Raw genomic sequence first — 23925 nt, forward strand, 5'->3', positions numbered from 1 at the left:
AAAAAGCATTGCTGCCCTCTCCCCCAATCCTGACCACTCAGTCTGAGCCTCTGCACCATCTGCTCTGTCCACAACAAAGAGCAGAGCCATCCGCTCAAAGGTCTGACAGTGTCACAAACCAAATGCCTGCTTGTGCCAAGGCTGGCAGTGAACTGAGCGAGGACTAGCAAGAATTAAACTGTGACTTGATCCCAGGGAGAGGGCTGCAGGCGTAAGAAATGGGCAGAGAAACAAACTGCGTTGTGAGCTGCAGTAATGATAAGTTTGCCAGTTCCTAGAAGCTTTGAGGGGTACATAGAAAAAAAATCAGACTTCCAAGGAATTTCATCTGATTGATATCAACAGTGCATAAGCTGGGCTTGCTTACACTGCAGCCTGCTTATGTTTACAGTTAGTACTCTCTAAGATGATTTTGTTGTAAATATTTTGCTTTAAAGAGATTGTTTGGTTACTGGCTACTATTATTATTCTTCCAGGAAGGAAGAGAATAATGGGCATTGAGCCAACATCAAACATCTTAAAGTTGATCAATTGAGGACTCCAGCGTGGTTACTTAGAAAATCAACTTTGCTGCTATGGGGGAGTGCACTGAAAGAGCCCCTCGATTTGCTACATGACACCACAAAGCCAGCCTTAGTAAAAGATAAGCAAAATAAAAAAAAAGTAGTGCTACTGCATTGTATTTGGAAACAAGTGCTCTGAAGTACCAGCATGAATTAAATTCCCAGAACTACAAGACAATGCATTTTGAAATACGTGGATTTTTTTTCTCTAGCAGCTAGCTGCCACTTTGGAGAGTGTTTTACATGCTGCAGAACAAAACAAATATATTGGGCAAGATTATTGGTTTTGATGTTTTCTTTTCCAAGTGAGCAAGCTTAGAAGTTCCTCAGGTTTCAGAAAACTGGAGCGAGTCCAAAATAAAATAGATGACTTAGTACAGAGGAACAACTTGACAGGCTTGTTGGTGCACAATCAAGTGCATTTTATGCCTTACTATCAACTACACTTACACAACATGCTTGTTTACACCAGAAATACAAAATATAACTGCTACTCATGCAGCACATGTGTACACATAGAATGAAGTTTCTGTATAGAATTGTGTCATTTCCAGGGATAAAATCAGGAAAGGACACGGAGTCCATTAGATTTCAAGTGTAGCCACAGTTATTGTGAATCTCTGCCACCTGGACAACTGGGACAGGGCAGAGGAAATAGCAAAGAGTCCAGGAGCTCTGCAGGGCTTTCACCACATCCCAACTATCTGCCAACTCCAGCCATCCTGGATATGTTCTTGTAATCACAGAAAAAGAAGATAAGTATGGCCCTAAAGGTCAGTGCCCATCCTCAATCTGAAGAGAGACAAATCCTACAGAGATACAAACTTGGCACTGACCAGTTCCTAGGTGTCATTCTCAGTCTGTGGCAAGCAAGATGTGAGCATCAAGCCTTGCAATACCATACACATATGTAAGTTTATATAATTTCTATGGCTATTAAAGCAGTCCCAGGTATTTTTAGAAGCTAGCTGGTGGATTGCTTCATGACCCACATGATGACCTTTGGTCAAATAGTACATGCCACTGTGATGGGGAGGGAACTGAACTGTGGCAGCTTAAAAACTTTTCCTCTGACCTTAGAGGCCAGGAGAGAGCCAGTGTGGCATCTTTCCAGGCATATACATGGTTACATGTGGCTTGTCAGAGGCTGCAAGCCAAAATGAAACTGAAGAAAATGAGTGCTAGCTAGTCCCATGCCAATGATGAGCAGGGCCAGAGCTTTTACAGAGTACTGTAGGGCTTCTCATTATAATCTAGAAAAGTGAAAGAAGTAAAAATAATTACTTCATGAAGCCCACCCTAATACAACAGAAAACCAAAATGCTTAAGAACTCACGTGACAACTTCAGCCATATAGTAACAAAAGAAACAACATATAGTAACAGCCATATAGTAACAAAAATAACAAAATTGTGTTTTTCCTCTTTGTAAGGAGAAGAACCATGAATTCCATGTGAGTACCATATGAACCATCACACAGTGATGAACAGCTCTTAAAACTCCCAGTGTACATCACATAAAAATGACAGCTCCAACCCAGCTCTACAGATAATCTACAAACATTGGAAAGTTTTACGCTCAAAGGTGGAAGGGTGCCCTGAAAGGGGCACACCTTCTACCTAATGCAGAGAATTCACCACAATGCTCCACAGGAACCAAGGCTTTTCCAAGAGCCAGACATGACAAACAGGTTCTTTGCAACCAGCAGGGTCACACAGGGAGGACATAGCACAAAACTGCTCCTGGTCTGGCAGAGGGAGAAAATCCTGTGGGGTAAAAACATAAGAAGGTGATCTGGCTAAAAGAGAAGGCTTCCTTTTGAAAGCTAATTCATGTAGAATTGTAAATTAAAGATTTTCTGACAATCTTGCCAAACGACAAGGAAAAACTCAGTTATGTAGGAAGTGCTTCAACCCTGCAGGAGCCTGGTCTAATTGCATCCTTTACAAAGCAGTGCAGAGGGAGACAGTCATACCAACCTGGGCAACTTGTTATTGAGGGAAGAGAGAACAGAAAATAGGATAAGAATCTCTTGACAGTGGTCCTTCTTTCTTTAATGCAACTTGGTGAAACAAAACAGGATTGCTGCCTTTGTGGCCAGCAGCACTCTGACATGGAAGAACTTGCATAAGGCACAAATGTTTTTCCTACATTTTTTGGTACTGTTGAAAAGATTAACCTGCTTCCCAGCTGCACAATAACTGCAGGAACATCTACACAAATTAGAGTAAAAATAATTATTTTCTATACTAACACTACATGACATATTTGTTTCATCAATAGGAGATAATAAGGATTGGAAGTACTTTGGCTGTTACTGCCTGAGATAGCTAATGATGGCCTATTAGACAAACTTACATAAAATTACATATAATATTTATCTATTCCTGTTTATTTTCTACATTTTAAAAAGATATTTTAATTGATCCATACTGTTATGGAGCTCTCACAGAGTTGGATAATGCAAGAGCTAATCAAAGACTGCTACTGAAAAGCTGTTTGAATATTTGTTACAGGTAGACACAACATGCCACTTAGAAATCTGAATTGCCTTCCAGGCCATTTACATTACTTGGATATAATTATTTACTGTTAAACTGAATTAAGCCTAATGAGAAGCTTAATGTGGCATTAATTGTGTTATTTTGAAAGTGAATTTGACCCTGCAGTTATTTTTTAGCTTAAAAAAAAGCCACATGGTTATTGATTGCTCTTGATCAATAAATTTACAGGTTTCATTGTATAGAAAGTGTTATACACTCCCTCTTCTGGTTGTATCTTAAAAACACACTAAAGTGTATCATGTTAGTTTTTAAGTGTATCATCTTGCTTGGAAGAAAAAAACCCTCAAGGCAGTAAATGTTTCTTTCTAAAAAGCCAGCAAACTGGTGATCAAAACCAAATAAATAACAGGTGAAAACTACTTGACATAATGCCCAACTAAAGTAAGTAGCAGATACTTTTTAGCTGTGCCTAAAACCAAAATGTTACAGATTTCTTTTAATTTGGTAAGAAATATATTGTCCCAAGTCTTTTCAAAAGCTTGACTCATGCCTAATGCCTGGTTACCATTCAGTGCACTATTGCTGTAGGTGAGAATATAGATTTTAAAATGACACCTACTTTTCCAGAGGTGGCAGGTGAAGTTCCTACAAAACATTGCTTTTATGTTGGTCTAGCATGGATAACTTTTTTCCACCTATTACACTACACCTCATCTTCTTTGGGGGTCATTCTTCTAATAGCAAAAGCTGCTGAAGGCTACACATACATCTTACTGTCTAAAAAAATATTATTCACACTATAGAAAATGAGAATTGTGGAATAACATTAAGAAGTCCAAACATAAACAGTAAAAGGAACGCAAAAGAAATCAAAAGCTGAACTATTACTAAGTGCACACACATCCATATATCCATCTCTTCCCTTATGCTCAGTGCCTGATAAAGCCAGATGTCTCAAGTAGGACACATTCCTGTTGCCCTCACCCCTCACCAAAATGTGCAAAATCCAAGAACAACACAACATTACACAAACCACATTAATAGTATTGCTGCCAAAACATTGAGAGAGGAAAAACTTGTGAAAAAGCTTTTGTTTCTTTTGCCCTGTTTAGCCTCTCCTCCTTTCTACCACTTTACCCCTTGTTACAGAGTAATAAAACCAGCACTGTACTTACTTCAATCTCTCTCCTCCAAGGTAATTTTGCCCTACTTTCCTTATTTAGCTTCCTCCTTATTGTCTTCATCTATTTCTTTTTATATGTATTTTACTCAAGTTCTTTGTTTAACATTTCTCTTTTTAGCTGTTCCCTGGCGTCCTCTCTTTCCCCTCCTTGGACACACACACAGACTGCAAACCACTTAATTCCAGCTGTGCTGAGGCAGCCCTGCCAAAGCTGCCATCCCCCTGCCTGCCAAAGCTGGGCACCACTGCCCCAGGCAGGTACTGCACAGCCAGATGTCCTGGGTGCACTGGTATCTTTGCAAGAAGTACTGTAAATGATGGTTACTGATGGATATCCTGTCTGACCTATGAAGCTGTGCTTGCAGAGAAAAAGAGACCATCCCAAACACAGCAGTTATTCAAGAGTTAGATGCTGGGATGAGAGGGTACAGTCTGTGCAACTGGAAACTATGTACTTCCATGGGGGGGGGGAAATAGGCAAAAAAACAACCAAAAATTATTTTCTTCATGACAGTTCAATACTCAAAACAATTTTACAAGCTTCCCAGAATACTCCTCCCTGGAATCACAAAGCACTGTGGTATTCACTGAGGTTTGCAGTTCTTGGAATAATCTAGACAGTTCATGAGAACTCACTTCTCCCCAAAAAACAAACGAGAAAGTCCTTATAAATAATTCATCTGCATGTGGTTAGCTTTTGAAATTAAACTACTCCTAACCCCACCCTCCAACACCAAGTTTGTGTCTCCATGGCTCTGAAACATTCCCATCTCTCTAGAACAGTAGAAATTAGTCTCTTTTTTACTTCAACTCAGGCTACTTCCACCTCCCCAGCTCTTAAACAGGTTGCAGCTTCGTTCTCCTGCATCCAGCTTAGGGCAGTGTGCCAGACCCTGCGTGCCCATGGCCTGCCCTCAGTGTGTGCCACCTCCCCTGGCTGCACTCCAGCCTGGAGGAGTGGCTTAGGTGGTAGAAAGAACCCTTTTAGCTGTGAAGGAAACCTTCCAAGGATGTGGATCACGTAAGCTGATGCAGAATGGCCTTCCCTGATCCTGCAGAAAATCAGGAATGGTTGCTGGGAGAGCTGTGTCCAGCTCCACGCGCTGTTTCCTCTCACAAAATGAGTTCTAAGTGATGTAACTCAGCCTTGATTCTAGATTGGTTAAGTCCTCTCATTGTCAGTCATTTCTAATTGTAGACCTGATTCAACTATCCCACCTGGCTACTTTCAAAGTGAAGCTGTAGTCATGTACACTCAGTAGCAAGTTCTTATTGGAATCACTTGTCCTCTTCAGATCTTATTCCAATCTATTGATGAACACGCTTTCTCCCTCTTGCTGAACTACTGCTTCTGTGATAGTGAATGTGGCACTGCTTCTTCTTTTCCCACAAAGATTAATATTTGTTTTTCATTCTTTCTTTCCACTTGTTCTTCCCCATCAACATTTGTTTTGAAAAGAGAGCAGTCAGTCCCAGTGTCCAAGCAAATACCCAGCAAGGAGAACTCTATAATGGAGCAGGGTTCTCATGGAACCCTTGCATAATTTTGTATGTTAGACTAATTTTAAATATTTTTAACATTTCAGTAAGAATAGAATAAAAAGAATATACTCTCTCTTCAATATTAAACCAAAGAATTTTTTAAAACCAAAGGATTTTTTAAAGCCAATATTAAACCAAAAGGACTTTTGCATCTAGGTTTCTGCTATGGCAGAACAGCATAAAATTAATTTCACATTAACCAAAGGTAAGAGCCTAAAGCACACCAAGCACTTGAAGTTTGAAGTATTTTAGCACACACAGTGCTGTAGAGAGAATAACATGAGTTACATGATAAGCAGTAAATGGAATAATCAGTATCTCCTAAATCTATAGTTGAACATCACCTTTTTCCTTAGCTGATACTTAAAAATTCCTTTATGTCTTCAACCAGAGCTTGAAAAACTCACATACCTACAAAAAAGGAGGAAGTTGTACTAGAAAACTGCCATCAAGTTCTCAGACTCCGTGTGCTTTCATGTAATGAACAAAGACCACAGCCATTCTGTGTACAAAAATAATCTTCTGCACGTGAACAGTATGTGATGATACAAGTAACCACAGCACCAAACTCCACCACTCAGTAAAATCTGCATGGCACATTTGGTATTCAGCTAATGGCTTGGGGGTGCACATTTCAAAGCTCAAAATATGTTTACAGAGTTTCTTTCCACATTATAATAATTTCTTATTTAATGATGCCTTATTTAAAAATTACTAAATAGCCAGCTGAAACTTTTCTTTTCCTTCTGAAACGAATCCTGTGCTGACCTCTGAGCACATTCCCTGCTATATGCCAAGACGATTCTTGCAAAAACTACAGAATTTCACAAATTTCAACTAAGAAATTAGACTAGTTGTTGCTGGACCCACAGATTAAGATCCAGCTGCTGGAACTTGGACTGTGTGAACTACTGTGAGAGGACTGTGCATTCAAACAGAAGCTGCCAATGATAATTTGTTAAAACATATACATTAACTGGAGCCATAATATGCCAAATGCCACCTGTGCATGTTTGGCAATATGCTTGGCAGATTGCTCCAGCACATCTGTGACACACCACAGAATATTCAGGTTTATTTTTGTTGTTTGACTTCTACAGAAGATCACTGATACCCAAGAAAATTCTTATAATTTATAACAAACCTTTCCACACTGCTTTAAAAAGACTTTAGTGAACACTGGACATTAATTACTGAAACAAATTGCTGCCAAGAGTATGCAGGCCATAATGAAGGCTTATCCTTCCAAAATGAAGATGAGCTCAAGCAATCTCCCATGAGAAAAAAAAAACAAAAAAAAAAAAAAACAAAAAAAAACCAAAACCACACACTCAAAAAAAATAACCCCAACCAACCCAAAAACCAAGCAACAATAACCCAGTCCTCAGGTCCAATGGCTTTGGAACAAGATTCAGTACATTCCTTTCTTTTCTTATCAGCTTCAAATGCTGCCTTGTACAGACACTTTATCTTTGACTTTGTAATCCATGAATCCATGCTAAACACACTCTCTTATTCTACCCTAAACAAGCAATACATACACAACCACTTAAAAACATTAAATACTGACAGATCTTTCAGAACAATTCACTGCTGCCAAATTTAACAAAAATACAGTAGGACAAATTTATATTCAATTCATAGTGTGAGAAGAACCCAAACATGTAACACTGCAGGGACTGTAATACTTAAGTAATGTATGATACACATCCAAAATACATCAGCACACCAACAGAGATCGTTAACAGATCATTTTTCTCAATTAAAATCACAAGTATCACGTGCTCTCTCTGAATCCAGGGACTTAACACCAAAACAAAAAAAAACCCTTTAGGACTGTTGGAGACCTGCAAATGGAAGGTGGGTGTGGGCCCTGGCTAAGGGAGGAAGGACCTCGGTTATGCAATCAGATGAAGGAGAATCACAAAAGACAGCAGACTCAGAAGATGGACCCAATTAATCAGCAAACATCTCTTTCTCTACTGCCACCATCTGCCCTCCAAGTCAAAGGCTGTGCGATGCTCTATTCCAATTCCACTACCTCCTAGAAACCACAAGAGATGATGGGCATATCTGTATAGTAACCCTGCTTTTGATTCACAGACTTCAGGTTTAAACCTGCGCTGATTGGAAACCAAAATGTTTAAGCAATTCCCCATCAGCTCTCAGGACAGCAGCAGCAGGCAAAGCTCACAGAGGTTGCTCACCTTTGCCACTGTGCCAAACCCATGGAAGTTAATCAAAACACTTGACATAGCTTTTCAATGACTCAACAGCCCAACACACTATCATCATCTCTTTCCAACATGTACTGTATTCATGGTTTTCACAATCACTACATGAGTCACGGGCACTCTCAGTGTAAGTTTTACAGGTAGTCTTCATTATTATTGCTGAGAGTTTAACTCTACTTTGTATTCATGGAAACTAAGGCACAGAGGGGAAAAAAAAAATCTCTGGAAAAAAAAAAAAAGCAAAGTTAAAAGGAAGAAACCCCACACATCTCTGTGCTGACACTACTTTCACACTGCTGAGCTCTCTCTGAGCCATACAGCAGCCCAGCCAGGGCAAAGAAGCAGCTCTCATTAGCCAGGAGGCTGATAACCACAGGGAGATGAGATAAACCTGTGGAACAGCTGAAATGCCAACAAAAGGTCACACAGCCTGAAAACCACGGCACTTCCACGAACAACCTGAAATAACTGTCACGATGGCTTCCTCAAAGAGGAACCTTTGGGTGCAGCGCAAGAACTGTATCTAACATGTCTCTGGGGAGGAAAGAATGGAAATCAAAGGGAGACAGGCACCTCCTGCTGTCCTGAGGAGTGTGACAGGTGGCACACGATCATCCAGGGTGAAGAGAAATACTCCTGGAGAAAAACACTTTCTGGGAATAGGTCACCATGATGAGTGATCCCAGGTACTTCACCCACAAGACTCAGTGCCTGAACATTTTGTCTTTTTTCCATCTTTCACCTCTGAACTGATTTTGACTCATCCAAGGAAGATGCTGATACCATGAAAGTGTAGCCATTCACACAGCAACAGCAGGAACAGAGCAATAAAGGGCTGCAATCACTTGCCTGGCCCCTCAAATGAAAACATCTGTGATCTGACAGAACAGAGGATTTGTCTTGAAACAACTTTTCCTTGGCTGGCTGGCTTGCTCCTGCCCCACCATGCTCCCAGCAGTGCTGCCACCCTAAGCCAAGGGGCTAAAGCCATTGCACTGCCCTGCCAGCCAGCTATTGTACACAGGCTAGAAGGAATGCCACAAGCTGACTTCAGATATATCATTATATTAGACTGCTCTTAAAAACAAACCTGCAGGTGGTGTTATGCGTACCAACTTTACAAATCAAGCATAGTACATATACCAACACCACTGAATAAATTATTAAAATGGAAATTCATAGCCCAGACACATGCTTGGACTGCATAAAAAAGCATAATTTAATTTTATATTAGTATCTTTTCTAGTCAAATGCATGAAATAGAAAATAATCAGTTATATAAACAAACCTGTCATTTGTATCAATAAAATATTTTACTAAAAATGTGATATATTCTAATTAATAAGGTTACATTTGAATTATTTCTGACTACTTATGGTCCAGAGAAAAAAGCCAGCATATGTCCTGCAAAGCACTTTCAGCCTACCTAGTTAAGTAGTTTATCACAAATATGCTTTGGAAGAAATTAATTAGCTCATTAGGTTTAATGATAGCTTGTTTAACTTTCCTTTGACATAAGTGACATTTTAACAGAGCATATACTACTACTTCAGAAAACAAAATTTCACATGACAAATTTCGAAAAACACCAAGTTCAGCAACACACACCACCAGGAGCTATAGAATATTTTAAGAGATTAATACTTCTCTGGCAACAATTAAAAATAAAACACCCTAAGAACATTACAAAAAGATACATCGATGGACTGCAAATTTTCAGAATTTTTCAATCCCTGAAATCATACCATCAATAAAAAACTTAATTCAGGGTAAACTGACTGTGGTGAATCCAAAGGGTGCTTTACTTTCTTTTTGTCATGGTAACACACTTTTTCTTTTAAAATAACCATGTATTTTGAGGACTTCAGCAATTTCCTTCTCCTGAGCTATACAGTGTTTAAAAAAAAATAGATCATTGTCTGGTAATCAATCACCTGCCATATTTATCAGCTTTCATATTTAATTTTCTAAATTAAGGGACAACTGTGTAAGGATTTAAAAAATGGGAAGGCTGATAGAAGGCTTTGAGAACTAGTGCTACACAAAATCACCAAGTCAGCCTTCTTACCTTTCTGAGGCTATTAGATTGGCAAACTAAGGTCCTTTAATGATGTTCACCCCACCCAAGCCTGTTTTTCTCATCAGAATGACCCCGCCTGCTTCCTCTGCACGCCACAGCCCACGCCAAGACTCTTCATTGTTCAGAACAAGCTTAAGAAACACTAAGAATAACCTCATCAATTCTATCTGCTCCTTCTACACTTCTTCTAAAGCATGAATATGCCACCGATGTAAGGCTTCTATTGGAGAAATTTTCACATTTAGAGATCACACTTCTACAAAGTGATACAGAATGGAAACATTATGTTAGTATTTATTATGACTTTTAAAAATACTTTCCATACCTTCATTTTGCAGTTCCCTGTTCACTCTGTGCCTTTTAAATTGCAAACAGTGCTTTCAGAAGAGCTGGAATGAACTTCACATAACAAGTCTAACAGCAGTACAAGCAGCATTACAACATGCCATCTTTCCATGTCCGTGCTCAAGACAATGCTGCACCTATTCAGCTCCTGAGCTGCTTCTGCCACCTGTCCATAAGGACAAACACAGTGCTGCTTCCTACCAGATACCTGTTTGTCAGACAGTGTTTGGAAATCACCTGCTCATTTCATAAAGACAACCTTAAGTGTCTGCAGCTATCCACAGTTCTCCATCACTACAATATTACTGACCTCAAGATGGAATATTCAATATGCCATCACTCAGAACTCAGTATCATCCAGTCCTCCCCCATAGATTTATTTTTAGCTGTCAGAATAATTTTAATATGATATTTTAGAAGGAGTTATTGGACATCTTATGTTGATATTCAGTGACATGTGAGGAATCTCACTGGCAAGGGGTAGACTTGCTCATGGCTAGTAAAAAGGCTTACAGCAACCAGAGCAAGAAAAGCAAGATGGCCTTTTCTTCTTCTGGTTCCAAACAGCTCTGGAGACTTATATCCACAAAACTATGAGTTTAAAAAAAAATTATTAGTAGAGCCATCCAGAGAATAACAAGCAAACAATTAAGAATTATGACACAAAACCTATTCAGGTTATTTTCTGAGTCACGCTGTATGACACAACTGCAGGATCCAGCAGCAAGGGTAGGGCTATAATCCATAAGGCAATATAACACAAAGCCAAGTTAGAGGGAGAAAGGATAAGAAGTTCACCCTCTGCACAGTCCAGGAAGGCCCTTCTCCAGTCTCGAGGAAGCAGAAGTGAGCATATCTTTTCTTGCCAAAGCATTGGATTATTTAAGATGTATGAAAGGTTACCCCTTTTTCCCAACACTAGAGGAGGTTCCCTGCCTGTACCCAGCTCGTATCCCTATAAACACCAAGCCAAATGGTAGGGGCACTAGCCTAGAGAAAAGAGAGTGTACATGCACACACAGGGATGAAGGACTACTTTAGAAGATGCTTTGTCCATCATGTTTATTAGGAGTTGGTCAGAAAACACCTCATGAATTTCCTAAGAAACAAAAACCTGAATTCCCTCCTATCCAAATATTTGCCTTAAATTGTTCGAGGTTAACTTCTAGTCTTGAGAGAAGCATGGAAAAGCAGAACTGCCAACCACCCCAGTCAGGCTTGAAGGAAGTAACCAAGCACTTGAACTGGCATAGCACTTCACATTTTCTCAGTCCTCTCTAAACACTGGCCAACCAACACAACAAGAGCTTCTTTACATAGTTTATATACAAAACCACTGGACCAGTAGAACAAATTGATAATTCTGAAAATAAATAAATAAGCTTACTGGCGATTGGAAGCTTACTACATTTTACAAATGTTCACTCTAAGTTTAGCTTTCAGTTCAAGTTCACACTGTATCAGAACCCATGTAAAAATAATCTGTATAAATACACAAAGAGAAATGACACACAGAAACACAAACACACTACACATATTGGCTGTGAAATACACTAGATATGTCATTTTGAAACTGAACTGTAGCTATGCAGCATTTCAAGAAGCATTAAAAAACTAAAAAGCACAAGATCTTTATGTAATTTAATTACAATGTATATAAAATGATTAAATACAGGTTATGTTCTTTGACATTTTTTATAGTTTAATGATCTATTTACCATCAACTTTAAAAAAAAATTGCCAGGCTTAATCCTGATTTAACCTCACCCTTAATTATTAAAAATAGTTAAGCACTTACCATAATGTGATTGAAATGCCTGTGGTTTTACGACCTGATTACAGTGGTTACACATCACCAAATAGAAATCATCATGAGCCGGGCAAAGACCAAATATTGGCATATCTAAAAACAAAAAGACAAAATGGCATCTCTCAGCTGCTGACAATTATAGAAAAACAGTTTAATTACAGAGCCATGACACTAGTGTTGAATCAAAATTTTAGAGACATTTGTATCAAATTTGAAAATGAGGGAAAAAAGAGCATATAATGCAATAGATAATTTTGTGCTGGAGTATTACAAAAGCAAAAATCTTCCTACAAAGATAAACATAAAATGAGCGATTACTTGTAGAAAACATCTATTAGAAAACTGATTTAGGACTGATTATTTTATACCAGATGCAATAATGCAATAAAAAAAGACTGACTTCAATTGAGACAAACACAACATAAGAGGGGATGTTTTATGTATTCTGAAAAGGGCTTTGGATTTTATTCCAATGTCATTAAATGAATTCAAAAGTGAACTTCATTTGCTATTTAATTTTTTTAAACCATTTTAAACACACAGTCATTCACCGGGCAGAATTACATGCCTAATGGTTTTATTTGTTTAACAGTGCATTATAGTCCAGCCATCTGCTGCCAGAGATCCATGGAACAGCTACACAGGAGACAGAACCAGAGATAACAGTATGTCAGAGCATGTGTGGATTGCAGAGATAACACACATACTTGGAGTCTTTTACAAATAAAATTAGTTTCTACAATTTTACTTTGAAAAATACAGTTTGTTAAGAATATATTTAACAGTTATAACTGCATTCAGAGACTACTAGAGCAATAAATGCAGCATTCAATACAAAACTTAAAGTTATATTACATTTATGTAACTAAAAATGTTATTCAATCATTAAAAGACAAAAAAACCAGAAACTGTAAACATAATATGTGGCTAAGGATCTGTAACACTATTTAATGGTTAAAAATTGACATAAGCAAACTTATTTTCTTATAAAAACCCTCAAGTAATAGATTTATCTTAATAGAAACTTAGAAAATAAGTTAAACTTGTTTACTCTTGTGCTAGAACTGACCCCACAGTTTTGTTTTACAGGTACTAATTTGCCTATGTATACTTTTAGCAACATCCACTGCTTTGTTCTTTAATAGAACAGCAATTATGAAATAAATTGTGTTGCACATTAAATGTGCCATAATTCAAGGCAACTGCTCACACGATGCCATCAGCCCTGTCCACTTTGTTTCCCACAGACAGAATATATCCACACCAAAACTACTTCCAGAACTAGTATATGCTTTCATAATCAAAAAATTAAGTAATTTTATTTAAAAGACATAAGGTCTATCCCACATTTTCCACACATCTTACTAGTGCTACATCAAAATTAAGCATGACACCTGCAGTAACAGCCCCAACTGGATTTTGCAGTTGAATGCAAATGCAATGACCAAAGACATCTAACTTGGCTGAGATCACAGCTACCCTCACCTAAATCACAGACACCTTTTCACAACAGAGGTTACATCAAAGAAACAAATAATCTTGTTTACACTTTAAGTAGCAACTCTTGCTTATTTATTTATATGATATTTATTGAAAAAAGCATGAAAACCTGTGACACACCCAACTACTGCAAACCAGGCAAAATTAGTAAATATATGCTGGGGGGGGAGTGGGGAAATCAGATAGGAATAATAAGCTTCTATTTTTCAATATCTACTTTCTGTGATGTAAGTTATGTAAGCAAACAAGTATAAGCTTAAATGTCATTGCTGATATTTCATGCAGGAGTATTCTCATTGGGCATGCCCGTGTATCAGAGTTTATACACACAAGCAAATACTCCAGGGTCACTTTCACCCGAGTACCAATACGCTGAGATGAACGGGACAGTAACAGCAGGCACTGCCTGATATTTACATTGGTATCAGCCCACAGAGAGGCTACTCCTGTGTGCTGCGAGGTAAATCCACACACTGGAACCTGTTCCCATAGCTGTACCTTTCAGACTGTGCTGAATTCTCAGACTTTACACCAGCTTTACTGAATGCAGGGGGAATTGTTAACAGGAGAGAAGGACTGCAAGATAAAGCCTTCCTTCACACCAGTCAGAGACACCACATCCCTGTGCCATCACTCTAAGAAATCTTCCATGAATATTAGCTGGCAATACAGAACTGCAATTTTAAATGGCAACTGAGAGAAACTGACAGAAATTGATGTAAACAAAAGTGTTTTCCTAGTTCAGTTTGAGGATCCCAAGAAATCAGAATAATTTACAAAGGTCCTTTACACTGTGAAACACCTTCACTTTTAAAATCTTAGCTCCAAGTGGCAGAAAGCAATGACAGAATGCCAGGAAATATACAAACTCACAAAGGACCATTCTAAAAGTAAAACCACTTGACACAGAGAAAAGAATTTGCTGCACACACAAAATCACAACCTGATTTCAAAGGAAGTCATGCACAAGACTCCAGTCAGATCACACAGATCAGTGCAAAAGATCTTGTACCCCACAGTGGTCTCCTACTGCACTGATATCAGAACAACATCTCAACATAACCAGCGAAGGAGCAGAAAAAGTTAGAAGCCTAAATGCAATTTAACAATGGCTTTGAAACTCTAAGGAGTTTGACCCAACCAAGACCATTTAAGGCAATTGGAAGAGACCCGAGTCCACACTTCCTAGTCCAGGAGCCTCATTTTCAGGCAGGTAAGCTCTCACAACTTTAATGTGCCTCGTGTCATTAGTTGAGCAGGGCAAGAGGAGGTTTCAGGGAAATCTTACTTCTCTTTCTGTGTTCCAAGAGGACAAACACCTTTGTGGCACTGTTAGGGAGTGACAAATTAGACCATGAAAATTTTAGAGAACAACATACAGAACAGTTTAACAGAACTTACTATGTAAGTGTGTACCTGGAGTAGGCGATGGATGCCTAACTTTTTTGTCCTCTGACAGCCACTTCTGAAAGTTCACATATATCGTGCAATTGGTATTCTAACATCTAATACTTAATACCTGATCCACTTCATGACATGCACATTCTCTATTTAGAAGTCTAATGAAGTTTCTAGTATTTTACCAGTGTCATCTCAATGCACTGTTACTCCAGGTTTGAAGATAACTTTTTGAAATACTTCACTATGTAAAGTCTGTGCCTCTCAAGGAAGAGCCTGGCAACCGTGATTCATATGTTCCTCTTTCAAAGCTGGGCTCATTTAACTCTCTCCATCTGGGAACATTTTTCAAGGTCAAACTAAAAATTTAAATCAAGACCTCAAACTTTTCATGTATTTCTTCATAAACACAATATTCATTGTATCAGCATACAGATACTATTATAAGTGCCGTTAGTTACATTAATTCTATTAACACCAGAAAGAGAAACAACTTTATTTACCTCCATAATAGGAAGCCTCTGGACACTGATCTCCAGAATTCACTTCTCTTTTCAAATGTAACTGAGTTTTTAAAAATACGATTTTAAATGATGCATTACTGCACTTTTTACCACGACCAGAACAAGCCCATGCCATATGCAATTCTGAGATAACTGCATCAGTTGCTGACCATGTAATATGGAAAATGCTTCTTACTTGGAAAAGGTCAATGTAGCATCATTTTCTAACAAAAAAAAGAAAAAGCAATAATGGATAATTTGGCATACTGTACATCAAGTAAAATGGAGCTCAGCATGCCTCATCTGGAAAGTTTTCTTACACTATTCTGCCATCTCTTCTCTGAAACACATTGTGGAAACACACAAATGATTGAATAATTTCTTAGTATTTCCAGCATTCTCTTTCAGGACAGCTACACTGAAGAAACTCATGCTCACTAAAACTAACCATGCCTGCATACTCTCACTCCCTCAATTCTATTACTTAATATCACACAGAACACATAAAACAGGCTAAAACTACCTCAGTTAGAGAACAGGACAGCAGCTTGCATTTATTTACCCACTAGATTTCAGTTATGTATTTTAATTGGATTTTTCTTTTTTAACTCCCCAAATGTATCAAATTTCCTACAAATCTTGCTGTATCTTTTCAGACTGGGACCATTGCACAGTCCATCTATCCTAGTCTTACAGGATAATAAGACAATATCCCTTCTAGAAATGAAATTAAATTTCAACCAAAAAAGTGAGGTTAAGATCTTCTCCAGGACAGCAACTGCTGGAGGAATAATTTGTCTGCCTGTGTGCAGAGACCAGAACACCACTTTCCTATTTGCCAGAAGTCTGCTTATTGCAATTCAAAGGAGGAGGAGAGTGAAAACTGAATCAGAGGAAGAGAAAGCAAAACTACTAAGAGGTGAAAGGGCAAAAAACTATCAAGGTTATGACAAAAGAATAGAAATTTTGATCAAAAAAAGCAAAAGGAGTATGTAAAAGCTCCGCAGAAATATTTTAAAGCCAGAACATTGCAATGCTCGTTCTCCCATATCCATTCTCAGCATAAGCAGCTGTTTATTAAGATTAAAGTCCAAGCCTGATTTACAACCAAGATGTACATACTACTCACTACTAAGTGTAATTAGACAATGGACATTGTAGGCTGATGCCTGATGTGAACAGTAAAATGTTTTAGCTACAGAGATTCCACAGAACAGCATAAGGTGCCTTTACCACTACACCAACCTGGTTATACTTCCAGAAAAATTTTAACCACTACAGTTAATATTAGATGCCTTAAAGTTACAATGCCTTACACTACTAAATTTATACTGACAGCCCAGATATAACTCCCTATTATCTTTATAACCTCTCAAACACAGAATTTGTTTTTAGTGGAGTCTGATCCAAATCCACCTTAAGTATATGTACCAACTTTTATTAATTTACTAGGTTTTACATTAAGACATCAGGGAACTGTTTAAGTACTATATAAGGAAATTGTAAACAGATCCCATTATTTTGAAATGTTGCCAAAATCTGGATTGTTTCAACTATTTACTTCACAGACCAAGTAAGTTTAAATTATGTCCACCAACAGCTATCTTGAATACATTTACTCTGTACTAGCTGGGTTTTGTCTTCTCATTAGAAGGTAATTAGTCTTGATCATACTAAGGTAAAAAAATATGCAAGTACCCCTTGTTTCAACTTAACTGGTAGATCTCTTTCTCTACAGGTACACTTGTAGTAGAACTTCTATTTAAGATAACACAACTCTCCACTAACATCTGAAAAATTATTAAAAAGGGGAGAAAACAGCACAGTTGTAGTAACAAAGTAGTTGACATCTTGGAGGAAAAGAAACTGTGTGATAACTCCCATAATTAGCTTGTAACACATGTCTCGGGTACTGTCAGATCCTGATAAAGTAATAAAAATATTTCTATTATTTTACCCTTTATGGCTGTGGTGAACATATAATTTAGTATGTGAAGGCAGACAAAACCTCCCAAATCACTATTTTTAAGAGCTTGTGATCTGAGGAAGAGGCACGAGAGGGGAGAAGGAAAGCAACTAACCAGCACTGAGGACCACATGAAACAGACTGTACCAAAACCAGGCAAATTTCAGACAGAAAGCTCAGCTCTGTTACCACCAGACTTGGAGTCAGCCCAAAAAACTAAACTGCCAAGAAATCTGCACAGCAGGTAAGCAATAGATTCACTGCTGAATCTATTGCTGACATTAAGTGTCAATACCAAGTATTCTCCAGGCAGAAGGAGAATCTTGGCTGCAAACTGAGGCAGCTACAAACAGCACTGCAATGTATCTTAACTAACCTGGTTATCTTAAGTAAAGCTCCCATCTATTTAAAGTAATATCGGCCCTTATTTTAACTGATATGAATGTCTCATTAGAAAAATTAAGTGATCCATGTTAGCTTCTCAAAACTTCCCTTTATACACAGATACTTCACTTTCTGCAATTAAACCATTATTTCCTAAACAATATCTTCCAAACTATTTTGGAGAAACACTCAAGTGCTTATCATTCACGAACAGATGTGTTTTTGTATACTTATCAATGCTGACGTAAAATTAAACTACTGCACTTTTTTTACTGCGTACCATGCAAGATGATAACAAAAGAATATTTCTAAACAGATATTGTGAACAAAATAACTAAGCCCATATAGAACTTAGAGTGCTCTGGTTTACACAAGTTTTGAACCAAAGTAAGAGGCTCTAGTAAAACATACATTCTTGAGGGTTTTCTGCAAAATTTCAAGTAACGTATTAATAGAACAAGTATTTTATGAACCATATGTGCAGGCCTAACCAATTTGTGCCTGCAGAGAACATACATATAATCAAATGAACAAAATATAAGATGATCAAATCTACACCCAGAAACACTGTTTAAAAAAAAAAATCTCTCCCATAAGGTTTATGCTTATGTTGCCTCAGATACAAAACAGCCTTTTAATACAAAATAAAACAAACCAAATGCACATTCCCATATCTGAGCTGTTTCATTTAGGTTCAGAGGGAAGCATTGCTGAAGTATTTTCTTCACGGTTATCCATCACTAAAATTCCTTGCCAACTCCACTCTGTACATAAAATAACTTACATTTCCTGCACATACAGCTTTGGAAGTCCAGCTACTTGAGGGAACATTTGAAAGGCAGAGCTCTCCTTGGGTTCTGAGCACAAGTGCATGAACTTTGTTTCACTGAGTAGTTGCTGATTGATCAGCTGAAGGAAGGAACAGCTGAAGATTTGATTAACTGTTTTGACTGTGTTTTTCACTTCAGGAAATACAGCAATTACCCAGCATTTTATTGAATACTCAAACCCCAAAGTTTTGGCTCAGAAAAATGACTTTCAGTTCAAGACCAAAAAACCCCACAATCTGGTTTAACTAGGCACAGGAGCTACATTACAAGATTTGATCACTGTCATAAATCTCTACTAGTGTTAGAATGTTTGGTTCATCTCTAAAAGGGGAATACTCTCTGTTTGGTGTCCTTTCAAAACTCAGGACAGCCTCTCTTTCCAAAGCTACAGCTCTCTAGATTTTACTGTGCTTTTGCCAAGTTCAGATTGCCCTGCTAAATGGACAAAGGATGACCTACCTCTTTTCCATAGGTCCAGCTGTGTTGCATTCCCAAAACCCCATCCCCTGCACCATCCCCTCGAGCTTCACCTCCAGCAGAAATGTTTGCTGCAGGCAGCAACACTCCTCTGTGCACACACAGGTGGCAAATCCAAACAGCCATCCTTGTGCAAGGCTACAGGCACAGCAGTTCCCCCAGAGCCCTTCCTCTCTCTCTCTGCCAGGATGCAGAATGAAACACTAAATTTTAGTTCTCTAAAATTTAACAGTCCTGGGAAATATCTTTTACCCAAGGACAAAAACCGAGGAGCAGATACCAAAGAGAAGTGTGTCATGCACACGTGCACCTGCAGCCTACTGCACAGCTGGGAGTTCTAATTTTAGGCTCCCAAGATTTCAATGTTCCTGTAATTATATATAAAGCATATTAAAGTAGACATCTAAGTATTTAGTTAAATTCTTTGTATATGAATTCATCTACACACAATTAATTTCTTTGAGAATCTAACACAAAACGCATGTCAAATTCTTCATTCAAACTATTGAACAGGTTTTCTAAGTTTATTGTACAGAATAATAAATTTCAGTGAAGAAGCTTACAGAAGATTGTCTGTAGAAAGACTGATGAGTAAATTTCTCAATGCAACACAAGTAGCATATTTTAATCTGCTGAAAAGCTTTATAAGTCTCCCTACTCACATCGTATCCTGTTACATCTATTTTTCATCAGCAATTTGAATGAAGTCAGTCATCTGCAAAAACCATTCCCATTTACTTTTTAATGAGTTTTCAGACCTAAAGATATTTTTAATTTCTCCAACCAATTTGTATATTACACAAATGTTGAACACATAATTTGTCAAGTAAGATATCTTCATTCAAAGTCATGCACTATTTTTAGTTGGCATGATCTCATAGTGCCACTGCTGTATTTTGGGAAAGCCAAAAAACTATTATTTATGTTTTTCTGTACCAAAAAGAAAAACAACAACAACAACAAAAAAAAAAAAAAAAAAAAAAAAAAAAAAAAAAAAAACCAAAAAAAAACCCCAAACAAAAAAAAACCACAAAAACCTACAACCCCAATTCTAAAATAGCTTAAGGAATCCCCAAAAGTGAATTGAGTTTTGCAATCATGACGCAAAAATGAAACTGAGTTCAGAGAATAAAAAACCTATAATTTGCACAGTAAAATTAAAATCTGGACTAAGCCAATATGAAAGTGTACACAGAAATACCTCAATTATTATGCAGAAAACCTACCATGAGGGGGGAAAAAAGTTCTGGATAAGCCACTAGTCAAACACAGCCTCAAGTAAACTGAAATAAATCGCCCATAGAATATTCTAAAATGTATCTTAAGTCACAGCCTGAAGCACACTACAATTATGAATTGTTCTAACATCAACAGGTTCAGTATTTTTCGCCTGTTTCACACACAGCACTCCGTGTACTATGCAGCAGCTGTACTTCTGGAGTAGGAAAAAGGAAGTTTGTTTTATTTAAACCTAAACTCACAGTTTACATAGAACTGCTCGACGCAGCAGAAGTATTTTGATACGACGTGACTGCAAATGGTGAACATGTTCCAGGCTTCTCAGCCTCTCCCATCTCCCACCTAGACATGCTTTTAAGGGAAAATAAACCTGGCATATGTGTGGCATTTTTGCCACTTTCCCGTGTGACTGTCCACATCCAGCCATGTGACTGGGTGCTGGCTGTAACTCAGTAACTGACAGAGCAGAGCAGTAACAGCCACTGCCATTTACACATTTTCTTACTTGTGGAGGAACACAATGTGCCCATGACTACATCTTTTGTGACAGGAGAACACTCCAAAATTTAGCAATAATAAAGTGCACCTTTTTCCCTGCTACCTGGGACGTGCACAGGGCTCATCTTTCCACCTTTTCCCTCTCTTCCCTGCTGGCCAGAGCCCCAACTCCCATGTGACAGCACCATGGTGTTAATTCCTTAACTGTGCAAAGACAGCACATCTTTGTGCAAAGAACACTCTGGCCACTTTTCACATCATGCACCTGATACCTGAGGGAGCAAATCAACATATTAAAAAAAAAAAAGTAAAGAAAACAACACACAGGACCTGTCAACTGAATTGTATATCAATATTTTCCTTTATTAGGCAAGCCAACTACCTAAAAACACCCCACCCCTGCCACTCCCATTCTCCATGCACTGGAACATCCACCTCAAAAATAAGACTGTTTCAATCATGCCTCATATAGCCATAAGGAAACTGATGCCTGTTGATTTTCACATACCAGCTTGCACTTCCTCACTCCTCTCAATTTGGCAGGCACTAATAGTTTTTCCAGTAAAATTTACTTCTTTTGCTTTGCAGATTTACTGGGACTTGACTTGATATAATAAAAAAAAAAAATCATGTAAGTTGCACAGCAACAGGCATATAAATGTACTATAGCAAAAAAACCCCAACAGCACTGTGATAGTTATTAAGACCAGAAGATAAAATGTAAAAGTGTTTTTGTTGTTACAGGGCAGTAAAAGGACTAACCTACTTGTTACGTATTTGAACACACACGTAGTTACACAAAATATTTGAACTTGGCTATTGCACACCTTTAGACAAAGAAATATGACTATTTCAATTATCTAGCTGAGGAACTGGTAAACCCTGAGTGTTTACTTCTTACAGTTGATACATTCCAGCACATACAGAGCTAGGGTTACCAGAGATTTCCTTCCAAGAGGGGACCCACCTGTTCAAAAGGGTTAGGCTTTAAACCTGTGCTAGCTGCCCTCTGACACACAGTTATATGAATTAAATAGGTAAGCAGGGAAGAAAAATCAGGCTTCACAGAATAAGGTCAGTGATTTCACTGCTGGTTGTTTGTGATATAACACAAACACAGTTCAGTCTAAAAAAAATCTTTGTGGAAGTGAATTTTTTTTATTCTTATGGAATTTTAAATTGTTCTAAAGAAGAAATTGAGGTTTTGCCTTTGCATGTCACCTCCTCTATACAATAAACCCATTGCTATCCTTATTCCAAGATGTATTTCTTCACTGTTAGGAGAGATTCACCTTCATTTCGGAGCCTGCCTTCACAAAATCTCCCAAAATTCCATTTCCAAACATTACATATAAAATATATGATATGTGTGTTACAGACAAAAAAAAAAAAAAAAGGACTTTGAAAACACTGGGTGAACAAATCTGCATCAGGTGTTATTCTTCCCTATCTGGCACTAGCTCTCTACTACTGAAATCACCAATTCCACTCTTCAACAGAAACAGGCTAGGAAGGACTGCAACTTTTAATATTTTTAAATTAAAATGTATTAAAGAATTAAGATCATTTAGATCACATTATACATACAGAAGATCTGAAAGGACTGAACTGTTTTAAAGTTCATGGTCTGGGCCTCTTTAACATAACCTGAACACCAGCCCACTTGTGATGTACACAGAAGGTAACACCTTCAGCAGAACAAAATAAAAGGAAAGGAGAAAAGAATTTGCTCAGACTACTCAATGTTTTGATTTGGTTGGTTGGGTCCAACTCACATTTTTGACAGATACTTCTAAGACTACTTCCCTCCTTTGGTGTCTCTGCAGATAACAGTACTCATCACACTCAGGAAGAAGGTATTGGATAAGTATGAATGGACCTAAACACACAGTGGGAGGTGAAAAAAAGAACTTTTCTCCTTTTCTCAGGCTACCTAGGGAGCAAAATGCTCTACTCTTAGGAAAAAGTACTGAAATAGGCACCAGCTTTAATTTTTAGACATCTCATATCAAAAAAGGACATAAAACCAATAAACCTGATTATATAAGCAGCATGACGTCATCCTTATGCAGATACAAGATTAGACATATTCAGAGCACAACTGTGCAATGAGACACAGGCAAGTGGTGTCCTGCTCCCCCAGGAAACCCCCAGACCACAAGTGGTGGTCCTGACGCATTGTGTTACAAGACACAATTGTGTCCTTGCCTGTTTGCAAAGGGGAAATCACAGAAGACATACGGGGTCAGTATTAAGGAACAGGCACAACAAAGAACACGGAGTTGGTATTTCAAAAACACACAGAAAAGGACACTTCAGAGCACCAGTTAACTGCCCCTGGATGACTCAGGATGAAAACAGTAAGATTAAACAGACAACAGAAAACTGAAAAGTAAACAGGATCCTCTGATATTTTAACAAATTTGTAGCGTTTACCACCCTCCAGTACACTGAAAACAAAAATAATCCACCTTCCTAAAGCAGATAAAAGATAACTACTGCAAACATATCCAGGATAACAAAACCACGGTTTACAACAGAAGCAGATCCTCTGCCAGGCACAGCAGTTGTACACACATGACTTTCAGGACCTAGGCTGGGTTCTTCAGCTCAAACTCACTGGGAGACTTAGGCAATCTCTACTGGTGCCTATCCAGGGTAGGCAGGAAGCCAAAGCTGCTGCTGCCAAACTTGTTGATCCAGTCCTCCCAGTGCTGGCCCACAATGCACTGCTTTGGGTTTGGAAATTGCTCAAAAGCTTTTGCTTCCAGCAACAGTGTGGAACACGTGGGGGAAAATGCCAAAGGAGTCCAAGAAAGAGTCTGCCAGGCCACCATGACAGTAGGGACACCCCAAATGCTCCCGTGAG

General features: G+C 38.2%; 1 protein-coding gene across 4 annotated transcripts in view; it reads right to left on the minus strand.

Annotated features, from left to right (window-relative positions):
* ATXN7 (ataxin 7) overlaps window positions 1-23925 on the minus strand; it is an 86961-nt gene that overhangs the window by 24014 nt on the left and 39022 nt on the right. For 3 of the 4 annotated variants that reach the window (XM_053989084.1, XM_053989086.1, XM_053989083.1), the window contains one exon: window positions 12250-12354. The exons of the other annotated variant lie outside the window; for it this stretch is intronic. In XM_053989084.1, coding sequence (XP_053845059.1) covers window positions 12250-12354 — 105 coding nt within the window. The remainder of the gene's footprint in view (window positions 1-12249; window positions 12355-23925) is intronic. 4 annotated transcript variants of the gene reach the window in all.

The sequence above is a fragment of the Vidua macroura genome, chromosome 13 (assembly GCF_024509145.1).
Source record: "Vidua macroura isolate BioBank_ID:100142 chromosome 13, ASM2450914v1, whole genome shotgun sequence".
NCBI lineage: Eukaryota > Metazoa > Chordata > Aves > Passeriformes > Viduidae > Vidua > Vidua macroura.